The sequence below is a fragment of the Melanerpes formicivorus genome, unplaced genomic scaffold, assembly GCF_026170545.1.
Source record: "Melanerpes formicivorus ecotype bairdi unplaced genomic scaffold, bMelFor1.0.p_v2 SCAF_56, whole genome shotgun sequence".
Lineage (NCBI taxonomy): Eukaryota > Metazoa > Chordata > Aves > Piciformes > Picidae > Melanerpes > Melanerpes formicivorus.
In genome coordinates this window covers 2,104,522-2,124,793 of record NW_027142408.1, presented here as the reverse complement: position 1 = coordinate 2,124,793, position 20,272 = coordinate 2,104,522, and the positions used below count along the sequence as shown (strand labels likewise).

The 20,272-nt window shown below is 49.0% G+C and overlaps 1 protein-coding gene across 1 annotated transcript in view; it reads right to left on the bottom strand.

Annotated features, from left to right (window-relative positions):
• Positions 1–19,910, bottom strand: part of STK3 (serine/threonine kinase 3) — a 90,533-nt gene extending 70,623 nt beyond the window's left edge. Inside the window, exons 1-6 of the mRNA XM_068161164.1 lie at positions 19,604–19,910; positions 14,043–14,123; positions 12,481–12,609; positions 11,207–11,321; positions 1,758–1,922; positions 1,206–1,373 (exon numbers count right to left, since the gene is read on the bottom strand). Of these exons, the coding sequence (XP_068017265.1) occupies positions 1,206–1,373; positions 1,758–1,922; positions 11,207–11,321; positions 12,481–12,609; positions 14,043–14,123; positions 19,604–19,626 (681 nt within the window). The 5' untranslated portion in view covers positions 19,627–19,910. The remainder of the gene's footprint in view (positions 1–1,205; positions 1,374–1,757; positions 1,923–11,206; positions 11,322–12,480; positions 12,610–14,042; positions 14,124–19,603) is intronic.
• Positions 19,911–20,272: the final 362 nt, after the last annotated feature.

Here is a 20,272-nt window from a genome sequence, read left to right as displayed (position 1 = left end):
GACTAGCAGTGGCAACAGCTCTACCTCTATCAACACTGCTCTGCATTAACTTCTCCAGGTAATTCAGTTTTTGAAAAGTAAACCAATTAACAGAATCCCAGAGTGGCTCAGGCCAGAAAGTACCTCAGGAATCATCTCCTCCAACCTCCACACCATGGGCAAGGGACACCTCTCAAATGCTCGAGCCTGGCCTTCAACACCCCCAGGGAGAAGGCAGCCACAACCTCCCTGGGCAGCCTATCCCAGAGTTTCACCACCCTAATACTGAAGAACTTCTTCCTCAGCTCCAGTCTAACCCTGCTCTGCCTCAGCTTCAAACCATTCCCCCTTGGCCTGCTTCTAGACACACTCAGGAGAAGTCCCTCTGCAGCCTCCCTGTAGGAGTCCTTCAGGTACTGGAAGGCTGAGGTTCCCCTCAGAGTGCTCTCCAGGCTGAACAATCCCAGCTTCCTCAGCCTGTCCTCATAGCAGAGGTGTTCCAATCATTAACAAATTAACAACTCCCAAGGGTTATTAATATTAACAGTGTTCACCCAATCCTTCCTCAGGTCATCTTGGCTTCCAAACTCCCTTTCAAAGGAGAATGGCCTCTTTGTTATGGAACTCTAAGTGCAGGTACAGTGTGGAATAGGCACTATAATGTTTCTAGTTAACTAAACACTTATTGCTTTACCACTCCTAAGTGGAGATAAAAGCATTCTGGAATCTTACAGATGTGCTAAACAGAGGCAAAGTGCAGCAAATAGGAAGCACAACAGCAGCAAAAATCCTTAGTCTTAAGAACTTTGTGCACAAACACAGAATCATAGAATGGTTTGGGTTGGAAGGGACCTCCAAAGGTCAACTAGTCCAACCCCCTGCAGTCAGCAGGGACATCCTCCACTACACCAGCTTGCTCAGAGCCCTGTTGAGCCTGACCTTTAATATCCCCAGGGATGGGGTCCCTGGGCAACCTGTTGCAGTGTTCCAGCACCCTCATGGTTAAAGAGCTTCCTCCTACCATCCAGCTGAAATCTGCTCTGATTCCAGGATTATTTTTTGACATGTTAGGTTAGGGTGCAGGGGGTTGGTTTGGGTGAAGGTGTTTGTGTCTTTGGGGTGGTGCTTCTTTTGTTGTGGGTTGTTTGCTGGGGGGTGTTTTTGTTTGGTGTGGGGGTTTTCCCCCCAATACAAACAAACAAGAAAAGAGTACCACACAAACTTACCCTCATTGGATGAATATCAGCATATGGAGGCTTTCCTTCAGCCATTTCTATGGAGGTGATGCCAAGGGACCAGATGTCTGCCACGCAGTTATAGCCAATCTCCTGTATCACTTCAGGGGCCATCCAGAAGGGTGTGCCTATAACAGTGTTTCGTTTTGCCATGGTATCCTGCAATCATATCAGTTACACAATTAACACAGAGCTGTTCATTGTCAGGTTCTTTTGCTATCAATTCTATATTTAAAAGTTCAAATGACCCCCCCCAAAGGATGGTAGCAGACCAAATAGATTCTGCCCATCAGCCTACAGAGGGCCAAAGTGGAGATAATGATCATAAAGCCCAGTTTAAAGGTGGATCATCAGGCACTTGAAGTACACTGGGTTATAAAAACAACTGAAAAGTAAAGAGCCTTCCAATGTATTACATACTCATCATGATAAAGAATGGTAACTCTACCAGTCCTCAGACACAAGATTCAAGGCAGAAGAAGACAAAAGAAGATGGTTAGGAGCACCAAAGGGTGTTTAAATTATCTTTCCATGGGCACTTACTGTTAGCTGGCCAGCCACACCAAAATCAGCTAATTTTGCATGTCCCTCAGTGTTAAGAAGGATGTTTCCAGCCTTTATGTCTCTATGTATTTTCCTCATAAAGTGCAAGTATTCGAGCCCTTTAAGAGTAGACTTCAGAATGGTTGCAATTTCATCTTCTGTTAGCTGCAAGAGAACACAAAATCATTTTCAGGCACACAGGTGGAGTTGAAGTGTTTTAACTATGTCAAACCTGACCACTTCATAATGAAACAGTAGATACAAACAGTACACCTTAGTTACTTTCATACAGGAATATACCAAATAGCATTTACACTTCAAGCCCCTAATCTGCTAATTTGATTCTTACAGCCAAATTCATAGATCCACAGAATGGTTTGGGTTGAATGGGACCTTAAAGATCAGCTAGTACCAACCCCCTGCCATGGCCAGGGACACCTTTCACTAGCTCAGGTTGCTCAAGGCCTCATCCAACCTGGCCTTGAACACCTCCAGGGAGGCAGCACCTACAGCCTGCATGGCCAACCTGTTCCACCCTTGTACTGAAGAACTTCTTCCTAAGAGCCAGTCTAACCCTGCCCTCCCTCAGCTTCAAACCACTTCTCTGTTTAATAACCAGGAGAGGTTCAGGTTGGATGTTAGGAAGAAGTTCTATACAGAGAGAGTGATTGCCCATTGGAATGGGCTGCCCAGGGAGGTGGTGGAGTCGCCATCACTGGAGGTGTTCAGGAGGAGATTTGATGGGGTGCTTGGTGCCATGGGTTAGCTGTTTGGGTAGGTTGGATTGGTTGATGGGTTGGACATGATGATCTTGAAGGTCTCTTCCAACCTGGTTTGGTTTATTCTAAATAAACTACACAGACCACTGAGCAAGTCACCAGCAGTTATTTATCTTCACTGCTTTAGATCAATGCAATAGGAACAGATACAAGTGTTACCAGAGAAAGAGTGAACCTTTAGCAGGTACCAGACTCCCTGGGAGCACTTCTGAGGTTTACATCATTTACTCTAGAATAAAAAGCAAAAAAAAAAAACCCCACACAATTCATTGCATGTGACCCAACTGCTCAAAGAAACACAGAGACACTATTCATGCAGCTGAGATGCTGTTTAACTGCACTCATTGATGCTTTCATGTAAGAACTAAGCAAATGAATTCGACACACCCCTGGAACTGCAAGGAACTGCAGAGTGAAGATGAATAGCGTAGCTTGGCTGCAACATGGCCTTGCATTTGCCTCTCTTTCTCTGCTCTTCCAGTCCTGTACAGAAACCCCTTCCAGTGTAAGCTTTGAAAGCCTTGGTGCACATCTGCACCTCCCTCCAAAAAAAAAGGCACCACCAGAAGCCTGTGAGAAACAAAAAACCTACTCAGCACCACTGCAGTGACTCTGCAGAAAAGGCATCTGCACTTCAGTTGCTAATAACCAGCTTTAATTATTTATCAAACACAACCACTGTGAGGATGGCTGAGGAGGCTTTGGGCCAGGGAGGAGCTCAGGAGGGTTTTGGCCAAGGAGCAGATGAGAGGAGGGTTTGGGTCAAACTGAAGCTCAGGACAGTTGTGGCTTCATTTAGGGCTGCTCCCTCCAAAGCTGCTGCCTGGGGTGGGCAGGGCAGGTGACTTTCTGCACCTTGCCTCTGCTGCCAGTTGCAGGTGACCCATCTTTGGTCCTCCAGGTGTTCAGAAAAGGCTTGGATGTGGGCCTTGGAGCTATGGTTTAGTTGTCAGGAGGTGTTGGGTGACAGGTTGGACTCGATGACCTCTGAGGTCTTTTCCAACCTTATTGATTCTATGATTCTATTCCTATTCCAGCCTCTCAGCAGCCCCATAAAACCTGGCTGTAGAACCCCAGGGCACAGTTCCACATCTCTTTATCTAAACAGCAGTGCCAAGCTCCAGTCCCTCCTTTCACTGCAACCTCCAGCAGCAGTCCCCACTGTGTCAACCCTTCCACCAAACAATTAAAAACAAACCTGCCAACTTTTTTCCAACACATCAGTTCCCCAATTCAATCCATGGCACAGTCAGGGATGCAGCAGAGTAAGAGCTGCTCAAACTGGCACTGCTTCCCAAGTACCCAAAGAGGACCAATTTCCCTGTGTGAGCAGAAGCATGGTGGCATCCACTCTGTGCTCCACAGCAAGGAGCCACTGCCTCTGCTGCACATCAGGCATCCCTTGCCTCCAATGGGTCTCTGAGATCTTGCAGTGCCTTCTGTTCAGTGGCACACAGCTCAAAGCTCTTAGTGGTGCAGCTTTATGCTGACTGCTGTGCTGCTTCAAGGGACTGTATGCCAGAACTGAAACCCCTGCTACACACAGCTCCAACAAGAAGGTTTTCCTGCCATTGCACCAAGGGAGTAAAACCATCCACCTGACCTGGAGTCAAGCAAGAAGGGACTTCAACCAACTGTAAGTATGCTTGGAAGGATACCTGGAGAAAGAGACAATTCTCCTTATGTGAGCCAATAATTTTGAGGGGAGTGGCACTAAAATTGTGATTGTCTGAAGACTCACCCCACAGGCAATTGAAGCCCTGACTATTAACAAGTGTTACATGGTTTGTGACATGCTGAGGGTGTAACACTTTCTGCCATAGCTTTGCCAAATCCACCCCAGTTCAGAAGCAATCCAAAGTCCTCAATCTCCAGAGATTTCCATGCAGTTAATCCTGACCATGGCCCCAGATCCAATCCTTTGCCATGACAAACAGGCATGCAGCTTACTGCCTGCTTTCATCTCAAGACAAGTATTAGGAGAAATTGCACTCAGAAGGCTCTGCAGAGATTTCTCTTCAATATGTTGGGGGGTTTAGAACACAACAAAACACAATACATAGTTCTCCTTTACATCAGAGACTAGCTGGCTCAGAAGCAAATGTAAAGCCTGATGTAGAAGCACATTCTGAGCCTAGCAACTGATGGAAGAAGCAACAGAGCAAAGTGTAGAAAAACTGATCTCCAAAATCTTGCAATCCCACAAATCCACTCTTTAAACCTACAGCAAAATACTTTCTAATTATGCCTCTTCCCTTCACTGTCCTAAATCACAGGCTCTCATCATAAGGATGGTTAAAAGGCACCACACAGGTAGTGCAGTGCCTGTGTCTCTGCAAGTGACCTACAGCTTACAAAGGACACAGCCAAGAGCAGAATCAGCCCCCAGGCAGTGCCTTGTCACAGCACACTCCTGGTCATCTGCTTAACATCCAGTACTCTCCAGTGCTAAGAGCAGTTTGACAGGGACATACAAATCATGCCAGTGATAACTACCACAGACAACAGGCAAAAGAAACAAAACCATTCAGTATTTCAATAGTAGAAGTGTGCTGCAGTCTAGATTGATGGTTCTTACACCATACTGGTCCTGATCAAACCAAACAATTACCTTGTTTCCTGTCAAAACAGGTCTCTTCTATTCTTAGCTTTCAAAGACACAGCAGCATTCTTCTACCAGCACAGCACATGCTATACCTGGCACCTCAGTATAACTTCACAGTCATCATCCTTCTACTTTGCTTCTGATTTCCAGTTGGGTCAAAATGCTCATTTGAAATCCTGTGGAACATTCCCCTGCTTGGTATCTTGGGCTAGTTCTGATTCTGCATGCTGTGTCCCTTGGATGGTTTTGTACTCCCTTCTGAATATGAGCCAGCAATGAAGCAGCTTAAAATCCTTCATCATCCAAACCACATGCAGGTTATATGTTGAAATGAATGATAAAGGTGAACAACTCTACAGCCTACATAGAAGCACTAGCCATGAAACCAGTCTTTGAAAAGGAAATTTGGAGCAAGAAGCTTGCAGCACATTCAGGTGTTCCCCATCGTTAGAAGCCCAGCTAATCACATCTTGACATCTAACTGGCTATGGCTGCCACGCACAACAGAGACTTAAGGGTGCCTTTGTACACTCCAGCACACGCTATCCAATCCATGCAGCTGTTGGGACAGCTCAGCTACAGGTTTTCTGCTCAGTCATTCTCCTTCCCCAGGGCCCCTCCGAAGGGGCCTGGGTCAGCTGAATTGCTGTAACTGCCTAAGTCCATTCCCAGCTGCTCTTTTTACACTAAGTAATACATGCATATTAAGCCTGCTGCTTCCAGGAAGTCTCAGATTACTGCATCTAAATAGGGTGATTAGGTCAAGCACTCTGGGGAAGTCCACTCTCATGGCAAATAAAGGCATCATGCTATAACCATTCCTCCACTAGAAGCTATGAAGCTCAAAGATGACCAACCACAAGTGCACACCTCTTGTAGTCCTCATCTGTGTGAGGACAAGGCTGGACTAACAGAGGCTGAGATGAGAGATGAGCAAATGAGCAGTGGAGAGGATGGTTATGATAGCCTTGCAGCTTGGAACATTTGAAGTGTAACCTGAATGAAGGTAGAAGCCTTCAGAGAGCACTGTTGTGGTTGCATCTCCAGCCTGAGGCCACCATTAGATTCTGGTTTCCCCTGACTGAGATAAATTTCAGTGAGGCTCTTCCACAGCCACTTCCATTGGGCTTCACTTTAAAAGCAATTCACTTTCAGACTTTTTGTTCAGCTTCTCTGCATGCTGTGTGTGCAGACAGTGCTCTTCAGAGAAAATCACAGCTGTGTCTCCAGGGAGGTACCAAACTGTGACATTGAACTTACTTCCAATGACACGGTGTGGTCTGAGACTGCAACTGCCTCAATCTAGTGGCCATCAGCCCTTTCTTCTTCCCATTTTATAGCTAAGGGGACAAGTCAGTACGATGCTAATGCATGAAATAAGAACTCACTGCCATAGGAGAATCAGCAGTTTTACTCAAGTGCAACAAGTTAGGCACAGGATCACCTGAAGGAAGCGAGGCAGAAAGTGTCCCGTTCTTCTTACAGAGCCCAAGGGGTGCTGCATCTACAGCCCCACAGAAAACACATTCAACAAACATAGCAGTGCCTCTTCACAGAATGGCTTAGGTTGGAAGGGGCCTTAAAGATCATCCAGTTTCAACCCCCCTGCCATGGGCAGGGACACCTCCCAGCAGCCCAGGTTGCTCAAGGACTCATCCAACCTGGCCTTCAGCACCTCCAGGCGAGGCATCCACAACCTCCCTGGGCAGCCTGTTCCAGTGTCTCACCACCCTCACTGGGAAGAGCTTCTTCCTAATCTCCAGTCCAAATCTGTCCTCCTCAAGCTTCAATCCATTCCATCTTGTCCTATCATTACAAGCCCTTGCAAAAAGTCCCTTCCTGGCTTTCTTGTAGCCCCCTTCAGGTACTGGAAAGCTGCTCTAAGGTCTCTCTGGAACCTTCCCTTCTCCAGGCTGGACAGTCCCAACTCTCTCAGCCTGTGCCTGTAGAGGAGGATCTCCAGTCCTCTGATCACCTTCATGGCCCTCCTCTGGACACTCTCCAGCAGCTCCACATCCCTCTTATGCTGGGAGCAGCAGGTGCTGACCAGCAGTGACACGTTTTCAGCTCTGTGTTGGTGACTATGTAATCCCAGTCACACATGGACCCAGTATGCAACAGACCCCCACCTTCTCTTCATCTTAAAGTAGCAGTTTTATGCTGGGTAATTCTGGACAGTACTAACAAATCAGAGTCTCCTCCTTGTAGTTTGAGAATTATTACAGCCTAGCAGCAACACAGAATGATCTAAAACATATCTTGTGGCTTGTGTGGAAAACTCTTTCAGGCAATCTCCTCAGGCACCTCCCACAGTCACATCCTCAGCATTAGCAAGCACTAAGGAGCATCCTCAGGGAGATCAGGAGTTGATTGGAGTAGGGAAGTGGGGACTCCTTAGACCTTATTATTCACTACCAAGTTCCAGCCTGCTACACATCTATGAAGTACTAAACTGGCTAAGCAGACACTGAGCAGAACTCCTTCAGCTGCTGAGTACAGGTACCACAGGAAAGCCAAACTTAACCACAACTGACAAGAAGCAGCAGCTGGCATGTCTACACACACCTGGGACCTGCAACCATTTAATTGGTTTGCTTTTCAAAGTCCTTTTCTGACAAAGCTCTGTGGATCAGGTCAGGATCCTCCATGGATCAGGTCAGGATCCTCCATGGATCAGTTACAACAACATAATCACACCCCCTTCAAAGAGGAGGCATCTGAGATGTCACTGTGTGACAACACCTTTACCATCATGCAAAAACACTCTTTGCAGACAGATCACTTGGCTCCCAAACTACACACCTGGTCACACCACCAGCAGCCAAGGGACACCTTGAATAACCTGCACTGAATGGACAAGGGTCAGTGTGGCAGCCTTCTTGATCCTGCCAATCCCAGGGAAAGCCTCAAGCAGAAGCAGATGCACCTGCAGATTATCAGCCTCCAGCAGGGCTGCTGACTGCAGCAAAGCATGCGTGTTTTTATGAGCACAGGATCCTCAGAGGAATGAGGACTACTGGGGAGAAACAGGATCTACCTGACAAAGGCATCTTTGCCAACAGGCTTGCTAAGCTAGTGAGAAGAGCTTTACACTAGGTTCACCAGAGAACAGAAACCAAAGCCTTCAGGCAAGCAGAGGAAGGCAGAACAGGGAAGCACACATTGGGCAGGGTTCCAGAGGGATCTTTCTCCCTCCTTTTGAGACAAGGTAAGGCAGACAGGGTACAGACCAGAGTTTATAGGTGAAAGTCAGAAGGGGAGCCCAAAAAGGTGGATGCCACCATGGCATCTGCTGCAACCCACCCAGTTAGAAAGGTGAAGCAGATAATGCCATCCACAGCACCAGAAGCAGCCTCCCATCACAGGCTGCTGTTTGCAGGGCAAGGTGGGGTGGTTAGAAGGTCAGGGACTTCAACACCTGCAGAAAGGGCAACACAGCAGGGTACAAAACAGTAAAATACTGATTCTGAAGTGAGCAGCACAAACTGTGACTGCAGGTCCTGTACAGGCCTACTACAGGAAGCGTTCCACTAGACCAGCCACTCGTGAGCAGAGTAAGAGCTTGCCAGGGATGGAAGGCACAGGCTTGGCAAGCAGCTACTGAGATGGTGGTGGTCAAATAGTGGAGGGAAGTGACAAATCCAAGTAGCAGAACCAGATTTCCAGGTAGCAAACCTCAGCTTGTTAAAGGAACTAGTAAGTGGGATCCTCAGGCATGCTGCCCTGAAGGGCAAGGGAACCTTGAAGAGCTGGTTCAGCACAAAGGGCAACCTCCCTCAAGTATGAAGGGAGTCCTTCTGGACATGCAAGACAGCAAGCAAGCAAAGCAGGAAGCCTTCTTCAGTGAACCAGGAACTCCTGACCAAGCTAAAGTACAAAACCCAAGGCATATGAAGAGCTGTACCAGATTAATAGAGACAAATAAAGAAGCACTGCCTGGATACTAAGGAGCAGAATGAGGAATGCCAAGGCTAGGGTGGGTTTGAAACTGGACAAGAAGAGCTTTATTGCTCTATATGACTTAAAAATAAGTTGGCCTGCTCCTAACTAATCAACCTATTGGAAATCTGTGCATCATTTGTCAAAGTATCTTCTCTGCATCAGTCTGCAGGAGGCTTCCTCTGGCCCCCAGCTCTCTTTGCCCAGCAGCAAACTGGAATGAGTTAGGAATTATTCCAGTGGCTTAGACCAACCCAAGTCCACAGGAGCAGATGGGCCACATCCACAGGTGCCACAATGCTGGCTAGTGCCCACCCAAGGCTACTTCTTAACAGCTTATAAAATTGCTGAGGAAGTGCAAGCTGGCCAGCTTACCCTCAGTCTCCAGGATATCACTGAGCAAGTCCTCACAGAAGCTAACTCCTAGACTCACAAAGAGTTAGAGAGTGATCTGAATCAGTTAGCACGAGTCACCTAGGAGGCAATCACACCAAATTAACCTGGCCACTTTCCTAGGAGGATGAGGAGAGAGCTGAGGATGTAACTTCATTTGATCTACAAAGGCTCCAATTATATCTTTCCAGCCAAATCTGGGGAATGATGGAGATGTTAAAGAGTAACTGGCTGGAGTGCCAGGCTCAGCAGTCATTCAAAATTTAACCAGCAGCCAGCCCTGTAAGTAAGCCCTAAGCCATCCCCAGGGCTTGACACCAGGCTAAGTACTTCCAACATCATCAGCAACCTGAACAGTGAGTGAGAGCTCACCCCCATCACATTTGTGGGGGTCAGAATAAACCCTTATTTAGAATAAACCAAACCAGGTTGGAAGAGACCTTCAAGATCATCATGTCCAACCCATCAACCAATCCAACCCACCCAAACAACTAACCCATGGCACCAAGCACCCCAGCAAGTCTCCTCCTGAACACCTCCAGTGATGGTGACTCCACCACCCCCCCAGGCAGCCCATTCCAATGGGCAATCACTCTCTCTGTGTAGAACTTCTTCCTAACATCCAACCTAAAACTCCCCTGGCGCAGCCTGAGACTGTGTCCTCTTGTTCTGGTACTGGCTGCCTGGGAGAAGAGACCAACCTCTGCCTGTCTACGGGAAAGCCATCAATACCCTAAAAAGCAGGGATGCCACACAGAAGGACCTCAACAAGTTGCAGGAATTAGGCTGGAAGTTCCACAAAGGCAGTCTCACACCTAGGAGGGAAGAGCCCCAGGCCATGAACAGTGTGGGCTGAGGATCAGTGGAGCAGATAGCACTGCTGCAGGACAGGTTCTGGGGTGGCTCCAGCAGACAAGCTGAAGATGAGTCAGTAAAACACTCTCACAGCAGGGAAGCCTCACCATATGTTGGTCTTCACTAGCAAAGCATGATCAACAAGTCAGGTCAAGTACATGTTCCTCTTTATTAGTACTTGTGAAGCCACATCTGGATCACTGTGCCCAGGCTCAGGCTACTAGGAAAGAAATGCTGGGGAACTGGAGATTCTACCAGTGGAGGCCAGAGCTGAAAAGACTAACAATTCAGCTGATGCTTCTCCAAGGCAAACAATGACAGGGTTCTTAGAGGGAAAAGAGCACTGAGGGAGGCAACAAAGTTAAGCTTCCACCCTTCAGTGGCACAGGAGTAAGACTCTGAGTGTTTTGTGATGCCAGGTGTGTACAGAGCACCAAATGAGGACTGACCTGTTCAACATTCATTCAGGCAGCTACTTCTGATTGGAATTCCCTGCTTAGTGAGGGGGAGCAAGGCAGTTCTATGCCTGTCTCCAAACCAGGGCCTGCTGACAGACTGCAAGGTGAAAGGGAGGAGGGGGAAGAAGCCACACACATTTTGCCTGTACAAGGCAGTGATTTTCAATAAGCTTCTAGCATCTTCCTACTGCAAAGTGCATTTGCCTCTGCTGGTGATCATTCCAGAGAGACAAGGACAAAGAGGTAGCGAGAACAACTCAACAAGCTTGTTTCCTGAGGAACCACGGCACAGACAGGCCCCTCAGCATCAGCCAAGACCTTGCCTGGGAATTCTGACATTCATTCTGGCTTCTAGTCTTAACTCACAGTTGAATTTCAATCAGTGTTGCACATCTTTGGAGTAAAAAATACCCAACTCACCGTTTTGTTACGGAGTCTGATTATGTCTGAAACAGAGCCAGCCCCACAGTACTCCATAACAATCCACAGGTCTGTGTTCTTGAAATAGCTGCCATAGTACTTCACAACATAGGGACTGGATGGGGAAAAAACACAGACATTTGTAAGGGGATGAATTATGAGCAAGGAAAAGAAATAGTGCATAGAAATGACTCCCAAGTGCTCATGTTGACACACACCAGCACAGCTGAAGAGCAAGGCTCAGCAAACCCATTTCACAATTGCAATTAACCTAACCAGGGCTTTGGCACAATAGAGTCTGGCTGCTTAATAAAATTCTGAAGGCATTACTCCCTCTCTCTCTCTCTCTCTCTCTATATATATATATGTATGTACACACACAAAACCCCAAAAGCTTTCAGTGATCTTTAAATATGGAATAGGTTACTCAGAATTCACAAGGCCCAAGGCATTGACAGGAAATATGAACTGTGGGCTTGCCAGTGCAAGGGAAGTGAAGCACACAATGACAACTCAAAGCAGAAGCAAGTACTTGCTCTTTCAACAGTTGCTGCTATCCTATCACAGCTCAGATTGGAAGGGATCTCAGAACTCATCTCCTCCAACCTCCCCACCATGGGCAGGGACACCTCTCAGCTAGACTCAGCTGATCAAGGCCTCATCCAACTTGGCCTTCAACACTCCCAGGAAGGAGGCAGCCACAACCTCCTTGGGCAGCCTATTCCATAGTCTCAGCACCCTCACACTGAAAAACTTCTTCCTCAGATCCAGCCTAACCCTGCTCTCCTTTAGCTTCAAACCATTCCCCCTTGGCCTGGCTCTAGACACCCTCAAGAAAAGTCTCTCTGCAGCCTTCCTGCAGGATCCCTTCAGCTATTGGCAGGCAGCTCTAAGGTCCCCCTGCAGTCTTCTCCAGGCTGAACACCCCCAGCTCCCTCAGCCTGAACTCACAGCAGAGCTGCTCCAGCCCTTGGATCATCTTTGTGGCCACCTCTGGACTCACTCCAGCAGCTCTGTGTCCTTCTTATGCTGGGGACACCAGAGCTGGAGGCAGGATTGGAGGTGAGGTCTCAGAAGAGCGAAGAGGCAGAATCCCTTCTCTTGCCCTGCTGCCCACACTGCTCTTGGAGAAGCTCCACAATCTGGTAAGCTGTCAAAGAGACTGCCTTCCTTTGCCACACAGCAGCCTGCAGCAGCATGTTTCAGCTGTATGCAGAGGCACAAATCCATTTCCAGAGAGACTCTCAGAAAGGCAGCAGGACTGCCATACCCACCTGTCACACTGCTGCATTATAGAGATCTCTTTAATTATCTCCTGAAGATCTGATTCCACAGGGACCTGTTTAATGGCCACAACTTGACCAGATTCTTTGTGTATTGCTTTAAACACACTGCCATAAGACCTAAAACCAAAGATAAAAAACAAGATAAGCTGCTGCTCATTTCCATTCCCCAGAAACTTCCAGAAGCCACAAAAGCTGTGTTGGTGCAGAAGTCTTAGAGGCTTTTCAGGCTAAGAAAACATCAGTTCCACCAGAACCTCAGGCGGCATCAGTGCCTCAAGCTGTAGTGTATCTAACTCCAGCACAGGTGCAAGCACCTTTGCTGCCTTAATCAACAAGGGACAGCAAAAATACATACACATCATATCATAGAATAGGTTTTGGTTGGAAGGGACCTTAAAGATCATCTAGTTCCATGGGCAGGGACACCTGCCACTAGATCAGGTTGCTCAAAGCACCATGCAGTCTGGCCTTGCACAGCTCCAGGGATGCACATTCCCTTTAGGTACCAGGAGACCACTGCAAGGTCTCTCAAAGCTTTCTCTTCTCCAGGCTGATCAACTCCATTCTCTTAGCCTGTCCTGAGAGCAGAGGTGCTCCAGTGCTCTGATCATCAATATGGCTCTCCTCAGGACCTGCCTGAGCAGGTTGATGTCCTCCTTATTCTGAGGGCCCCAGAGCTGAATGCTTACTCCAGAGGAGGTACTATGAGAGTGCAAGAGGGGGAGAGAATCACCTCCCTTGACCTGCTGGCCATGCTTCTCCTGATGCAGGCCAGGATGCAATTCTTTCTGGGCTAGTGAGTGCACACTGCTGGATGGTACTCAATTTTTCATGCACCAATACCCCCAGGTCCTTCTCTGCAGGGCTACTCTCAATCCACTCATCACCCATTTGTGCTTGGGACTGTCCCAACCCATGTGCAGAAGCTTGCCCTTGGTCTTGTTAAACTTCATGAGGTTTGCACAGGCCCACCTCTCAAGCCTGTCAAGGTCCCTCTGGATGGCATCCCTTCCCACATCACTCAACTTGGTGTTACCAGCAGACTTGCTGAGGGTGCCGCAATGCTACCGTCCATGTCACTGACAAAGAGGTTAAACAGTGCCAGTCCCTACACCAACCCTGAGGAACACCACTCAGCACTGGTCTCCACTTGGACATCAAGCTGCTGATCACAGCTCACAGCCAATTCCTTATGCTCCAAGTGGCCCATCCACAGAATTCATGTCTCTGCATTTGAGAGAGACAGATGTGATGTGGGACACGGTCAATGCTCTGTGCCAGTCCAGGGAGATGACATCAGCTGCTCTCCCCTTATCTGCCAAAAGGGCCACTCCATCACAGACTGCCACCAAATTCATCAGGCACAGTCCTGAATTCCACCATGCCCCTGGGGGAGCATGGAAGCCTGCTGAGGGATTTGCTTTGCTATTAACACTTGACTAGAGAAGCACTGCTTAGGACATTGGAAGCTGCTGCCTCTGTAACTTACTATTCCAATCCATGTTACAGTTTCCCTCTGATCCCCTCCCTTGGCAATCATCCGCACTTACCCTTCACCAAGTTTCTCCAGAACATCAAAAACTTCTTCAGGCTGCTTAGTTAAACTGTCTTCACTCAGCTTCTTCAGTTTGCTGAAAGACAGACAAGAGTTATTTGTTTCTTGGGGGGGCAAAGAGAGACACAGCTCCAGCAAATCTTCCTGAAAGCAGCAGTCAGAAGGAGAGATTACTTTAACAAAAACAACCACCAACTCCACAATTCAAATAAAACACCTAATTAGGGTAATAAAGATTTGAATCAATCATCACATATGATGAAGAAAGTTATGACCATTTTTGTCATGATCACTTTCCCACTAGCATTTGCTTCATTCAAAGCAGCGTGAGACCAACTCACTACCACAAACCACCTCCTCTGCTGAAGCAGAAACAGCCAAAAGATGCAGTGAGGCTCACCTCTCACCAAAAAGCAGGCAGCACACACACAGAGTACATCATGCTGTTACCCAAGAAAGCAGGAACCAATCCTTCACTCAGGGGACATTATCTACTCCTACACCACTACACCACTCCTCAGTCAGCAAGTTACATCAAGCTGAAAGCAGAAGCCAGAGTCAAGATGACTCTGGGAGCACATGGCAGCACTTCACCTACACAGGTGGTAGCAGAAAACCAAACTTCCAGGAGCTGAGTACTCTAAGAGTTGTTGGGCCAGTTCCTTTGCACCTTTGTGAAGGTACCCAGGGACAGGGGCAACAAAATCTCTGATTACACACTGCCACGACTATGACTTCTCCCAGCACCTTCAATCTCCTCTTACCACAATCATTGCTCCTTTGCAGGCAATCCTAGCCAGTCTCCAGCATTCCCATCCACCCACATCCCCCAGACCCCTGGCAGTTGTCAGAACACAGCTTGGCTACAGACTCACAATGGAGCTGACACTGACCAGGGCACAGGAAAGTAGAAGTGCAGACACAGTGCGATGCGGCTGGGTGGCTGCAACCTGTACAGCCCTCAGCCGAGAAGGTGCAGGGAATTGTGCTGCAAGGCTGACACAAGCAGCTCATTCTCTATGACAGCCAAGGGTACCACTGGGGTAGAAGATGAGCTGAAGAATAGCAGGTGCTATAATGTTAGCTACAGACAATGCATTCCACTTGGTGCCATGGTCTAGTCATGGGGTCTGTGTTGGTAGGTTGGACTCGATGATCCTCGAGGTCTCTTCCAACCTTAGTGATACTGTGATATGCAGGAGGAGGAAGAAGGGAAAGAAACTGGGAAGTACCTTATGGAAAATAAGTTATCCTGTGACACTTGTCTGGAAATGAAGCCAAAAGAGGGGAAGGGAGGGGGGCACAGAGAGCAAAGAGTGTCAAACCTAGTATTGGAAGAACAGTGACACAAAGAAACTTCCTCATATTAAGAGACTCTGTTCTGTGATGAACAGGACTAATACAACATAAATGGCTGATGAAGGAATTCCTGAGTCAGAAGAGACTTGTTACTGCCAGCCACCAAAGTAAGGACAATAAAGTAACTGCACAGAAGCACAGGTCAGAGATTGGCATTAGACAAGGAAAGCAAGAGCTGGGGGAGGGTCTACACATCTATATCAGAACTGTTTCACAGATGCAGCAATTACATGAACATAAAAAGCACCTACAATCAGCACAGAAAGGTGCACAAGCTGCTGTAAAGAGCATGCAGTTTGCCACAGCAAAGAGGCCACAGGTGGAAAGCACAGGCATTTATGGGAGAAGAAACATCTCCACAGCAAAGAAAAGGCACAAGATGAACACAAAGAAAAACACCACAAAACTCACATGAGAGCAGCTACACAGGCTGCAACAGCAGCCAACAAATCAAACACAGAGCTCTGCTTTGGGGCTTTTTACCTCTTTCTGCTTCTTAAGAGACAAGAAAGCAGAAAGATGGAACTTGAATCTTGCAGGGAAGCATGAAGTTCATTACCAAACAATTGTAAGTTGAGACAAAGAATCACAGAATCACAGAATTGTCAGGGTTGGAAGGGACCTCAAGGCTCAGCCAGTTCCAACTCCCCTGCCATGGGCAGGGACTCCTCACACTACAGCAGGTTGCTCACAGCCACATCCAGCCTGGCTGCAAACACCTCCAGGGAGGAGGCTTCCACCACCTCCCTGGGCAACCTGTGCCAGGCTCTCACCACCCTCATGGGGAAGAACTTCTTCCTGACATCCAATCTGAATCTACCCATTTCTAGTTCTGTTCCATTCCCCCCAGTCCTATCATCACCTGACTCCCTAAAACGTCTCTCACCAGCTTTCTTGTAGGCCCACTTAAGATACTTAAAGAAGATGTGGGGGGATAAAAAAAGAGAGATTTTGTAGGTAGATATTAAAGAAACAAACCATTCATTTAGCTTCTTTTGTTTCAAGTTCTTTTCCCCCTCTTATCAAGTTATCTGCAGCTTTAACGGCACCATTCACAGAATAGGTTACTGTAAACACCCTTTGCTTGCCACCCACATGAGGCATGCACGGGATGCTTAGGAGACCAGCAGAGCCTCAAAACCCAGAAGGCATGACCATTAGCTGAATCTTTCACTCCACCAAAGAGCTGCATAACAGAAGGTGTACCCGAGTGAAGAATGGAGGGACTGAACTTTGCATTAACTGCAGGAGAACGGTTACACTCACTAAGCTCAGCCACAGATCTCTGAGAACACTTGCCTCTGCTCAGAGGAGCAACACCTTCTGAAATGACAAGGAAAAACACCAAATCAATACTGGATCTTTTAAACTCCATACCAGAAGGGTTCCAGCAGCTCTCTTAAGGCCAAGGCATTGGAAATGCTTGACAGCAGGCACCACAGAAGCCTAGGGCTTACATGTCTTTGCTAGGAAAACGTGGCATGACCTTTCCAAGCCACTACTACATCCAAAGCAGGCATCAGAAGAATTCAGCCCACAGAAAATAATCTGTCCTCCTTCTGGACTTGCAACAAAAGGGATTGGCTGAGAATGGTGAACAATCAGAAGCCTGTAACAGGGGACAGAGTCTCAGGCTGCGCCAGAGGAGGTTTAGGTTGGATGTTAGGAAGAAGTTCTACACAGAGAGAGTGATTGCCCATTGGAATGGGCTGCCTGGGGAGGTGGTGGAGTCACCATCACTGGAGGTGTTCAGGAGGAGACTTGATGGGGTGCTTGGTGCCATGGGTTAGTTGTTTAGGTGGGTTGGATTGGTTGATGGGTTGGACACAATGATCTTGAAGGTCTCTTCCAACCTGGTTTATTCTATTCTATATATATGCACTTTTAATACAAACTGAGTTCAAATCTAACCTGAGTTAGTTATGAAAAAATTCAGCTGAAAGCTTCCCTCCCATGAAAGAATCAAATCCCTGAAGCTCTCACCACATTCAGATTTCTAGAAACAAGCTTCAAAAAACCATGAAAAGTATTTAAAACAACAGAGTGCCAGAGAATGCAGAAGCTTTCTTATCAGCTCTCGAGTTCCTCCTGACTCAATCTGAAGATTTAAACAGTTCCTCACTCTCAGTTAGGCCAGACACACACCTCCAGCTAGGTAATAAAGTTAGAGTAAACCCTAGAGCTTAAAAAAAATATATCATAGTATCAGTCAGGGTTGGAAGGGACCACAAGGATCATCTAGTTCCAACCCCCCTGCCATGGGCAGGGACACCCCACACTAGATCAGCCTGGCCACAGCCTCAGCCAGCCTGGGCTTAAACACCTCCAGGGACAGGGCCTCAACCACCTCCCTGCACAACCCATTCCAGGGCTTCACCACTCTCATGGGGAAGAACCTCCTCCTCACCTCCAGCCTGAGTCTCCCCACCTCCAGCTTCATTCCATTCCCCCTAGTCCTATCACTGCCTGAGATCCTGAGCAGTCCCTCCCCAGCCCTCCTGTAGCCCCCTGCCGATCCTGGAAGGCCACAATTATATATAAACAAAATTAAATACTAGAGAATCTTATGCTACCTTTACATTTTATTTTCAATCCTTTGACAGCCTGATCTAGTGTGGGGTGTCCCTGCCCATGGCAGGGGGCTTGGAACTAGATGATCCTTGTGGTGCCTTCCAACCCTGACTGATACTATGATACATGCCAAGCTTTGCACTGGCAACATTGATTATTCCTCATACCTTCCTATTCCTTCTGGTAACTCCCCTTGCTGGTGCCTGTCCTACTTCCTTAATTTCAGACATGCAGCACTGCCAGCCTGAAACGACAGCGCAGGCCTGGCCCTCCTTGCCCCACTGCACCACAACTACAAACCAGCTCTTGGTCAAAGTTTTCAGCAGTAGATACTGTTGCACTGCCTGCTAAAAACACACTAAATAACAACTACCAATCACTACTGGGCCAAAGCTGTCACGTCGAGATCCTGATGTTGATGCATCATTGGAGCAAAGAGTGGAGCCCAAGGCTGTGGTGCTCTGCAGGTCCTGCAAAAAGCTGCTTTTAAAAATATTCAATGTAAAACAGACATATCTTAAAACAGAATCAAAAGTTTGGTTTATTATCTTCTACCACTGGCTTCTATTGTAGAATCCCCAGATTTGTCATTCAATTAGCAGGAAGCCAGAGTCAAATGCTTGGAAGTCTCAGCCAGTAAGCACATCAGGCAAGATGTGTAACTGCATTCAGTACTCCACACTGCTGCACCCTATGTAAGACATAGCCACGGCACAGAAGGAGCTGTTCCAGGTCAAACATGATTGCATGGAACAGAGTTGAATGCGACTGAAGCAAAATGATCCCGTGCAGCAAGCTGGCAGTGTTGCATTTAAAACGACAGCTCATGGTTTCATGGTCGAGGCCCCGTCCCTGGGGGTGTTTAAGCCCAGGCTGGATGAGGCTCTGGCCAGGCTGATCTAGTGTGGGGTGTCCCTGCCCATGGCAGGGGGGTTGGAACTAGATGATCCTTGTGGTCCCTTCCAACCCTGAATGAAACTATGAAACCTCATTACAGATGCACACAAGAAGTCAAATGACAAATGCTCCCCCCACACCACCCCCCCGGTCTAATTACCATGACCAGATAGCCTGTGTAATGTGCACACTGTGGGAACACTTGATTTTCGCCTCTTCCCACTCCCTCATTTGTAATTGCAGCTATGCAACCCCCACCCCCGCAAGCATCCCCCACCAGCAGGACACAAGGGCACTTTCTAATGCGGAAGGATCACAACTCCTCTCGGTTGCTCCCAGGAACCTCAACTGAAGTGCAGAGACTTCCCAGGGCACAAAATCTTCTCGGCGATGAAGTTTTCATTGCACACTAAAACGCTCCGCCGGAACTCCGCCAGCCCCGAGGGGCTTGCCTGCACCCGGCCGGTTACCCGGGACGGTTATTTCGGGGATGTCCTCCCCCCGACGGAAGACTTTCCGCAACAAAACCCCTCGGGCCGCCAGGCAAGTCTCGGTCCCCGCCGCTGTCCCACCGCCCCCCTCACAGCCCCGGGATCGGAGCCTCCCGAGGTGGGAGGAGGGTCGGGGTGGGGGCGAGGGCTAGCTGCCCCCCGGGCCCAAGGCCTCATGCTGGCCGTGCCGCCGCGCCCGCTTCCGGGAGGGGAAGGGGCCGCCAGGGAGGGTCGTTACCTCTTGGGCGCTGCCTGCTCCATGCCGCCGCTGGCCCCCCGGCCCCGGTGTCCAAAGCGGGGGGCGTCCAGCCGACTCCCTGGGCACCACCGGCCGGTAGCCGCTAAACTCCTCGCAACTTCCGTGCCAGCTCGCTGGCCCTTTAAGCGGGGCTCGCGCCCTCCCTCGGCCGCCGCCGCTCCCGGCCTCTCTCAGGCGGCCGCCACTACCGCTACCACCCCGGCTGCCGCCCGGGGCCCGCCCCCGCGCCGCTCAGTGGTCGCCACCCGCGCCATCGCAAGCGCTGGTTGGGCGGCGCGGAAGTCGCTCAGAGCGGCAGGCGGCACGAGGTTCTACCCCCTCCCCTCGGGAAGAGTGGGAGGAGCCGCGCCGTCGGGGCCGAGGCGCGGCGCTCCCGGCATGCTCGGCGCGGCCGGGGCCCGCGGGGCATGCCGGGAGGTGTAGTCCTGCCGGGGAACTGCCCCTACCCGTCCCCGCAGGAGCGGCGCCCGGGGTGGCACGGCCGGGCGAGGCGAGCCGGGAGGCGAAGAAACGGAGACGCGGAGCCCCGAGGCCCGGGCTCACAGCCGTCCCTCTCCTACGCGCTCACCTCAGCCCCTGACTCTTGGAGCTAAGCCTTCGGGCAGGAGCAGGCCTGGGGCGGCTGAGAACCGCTCTTCTGCAGCTGCC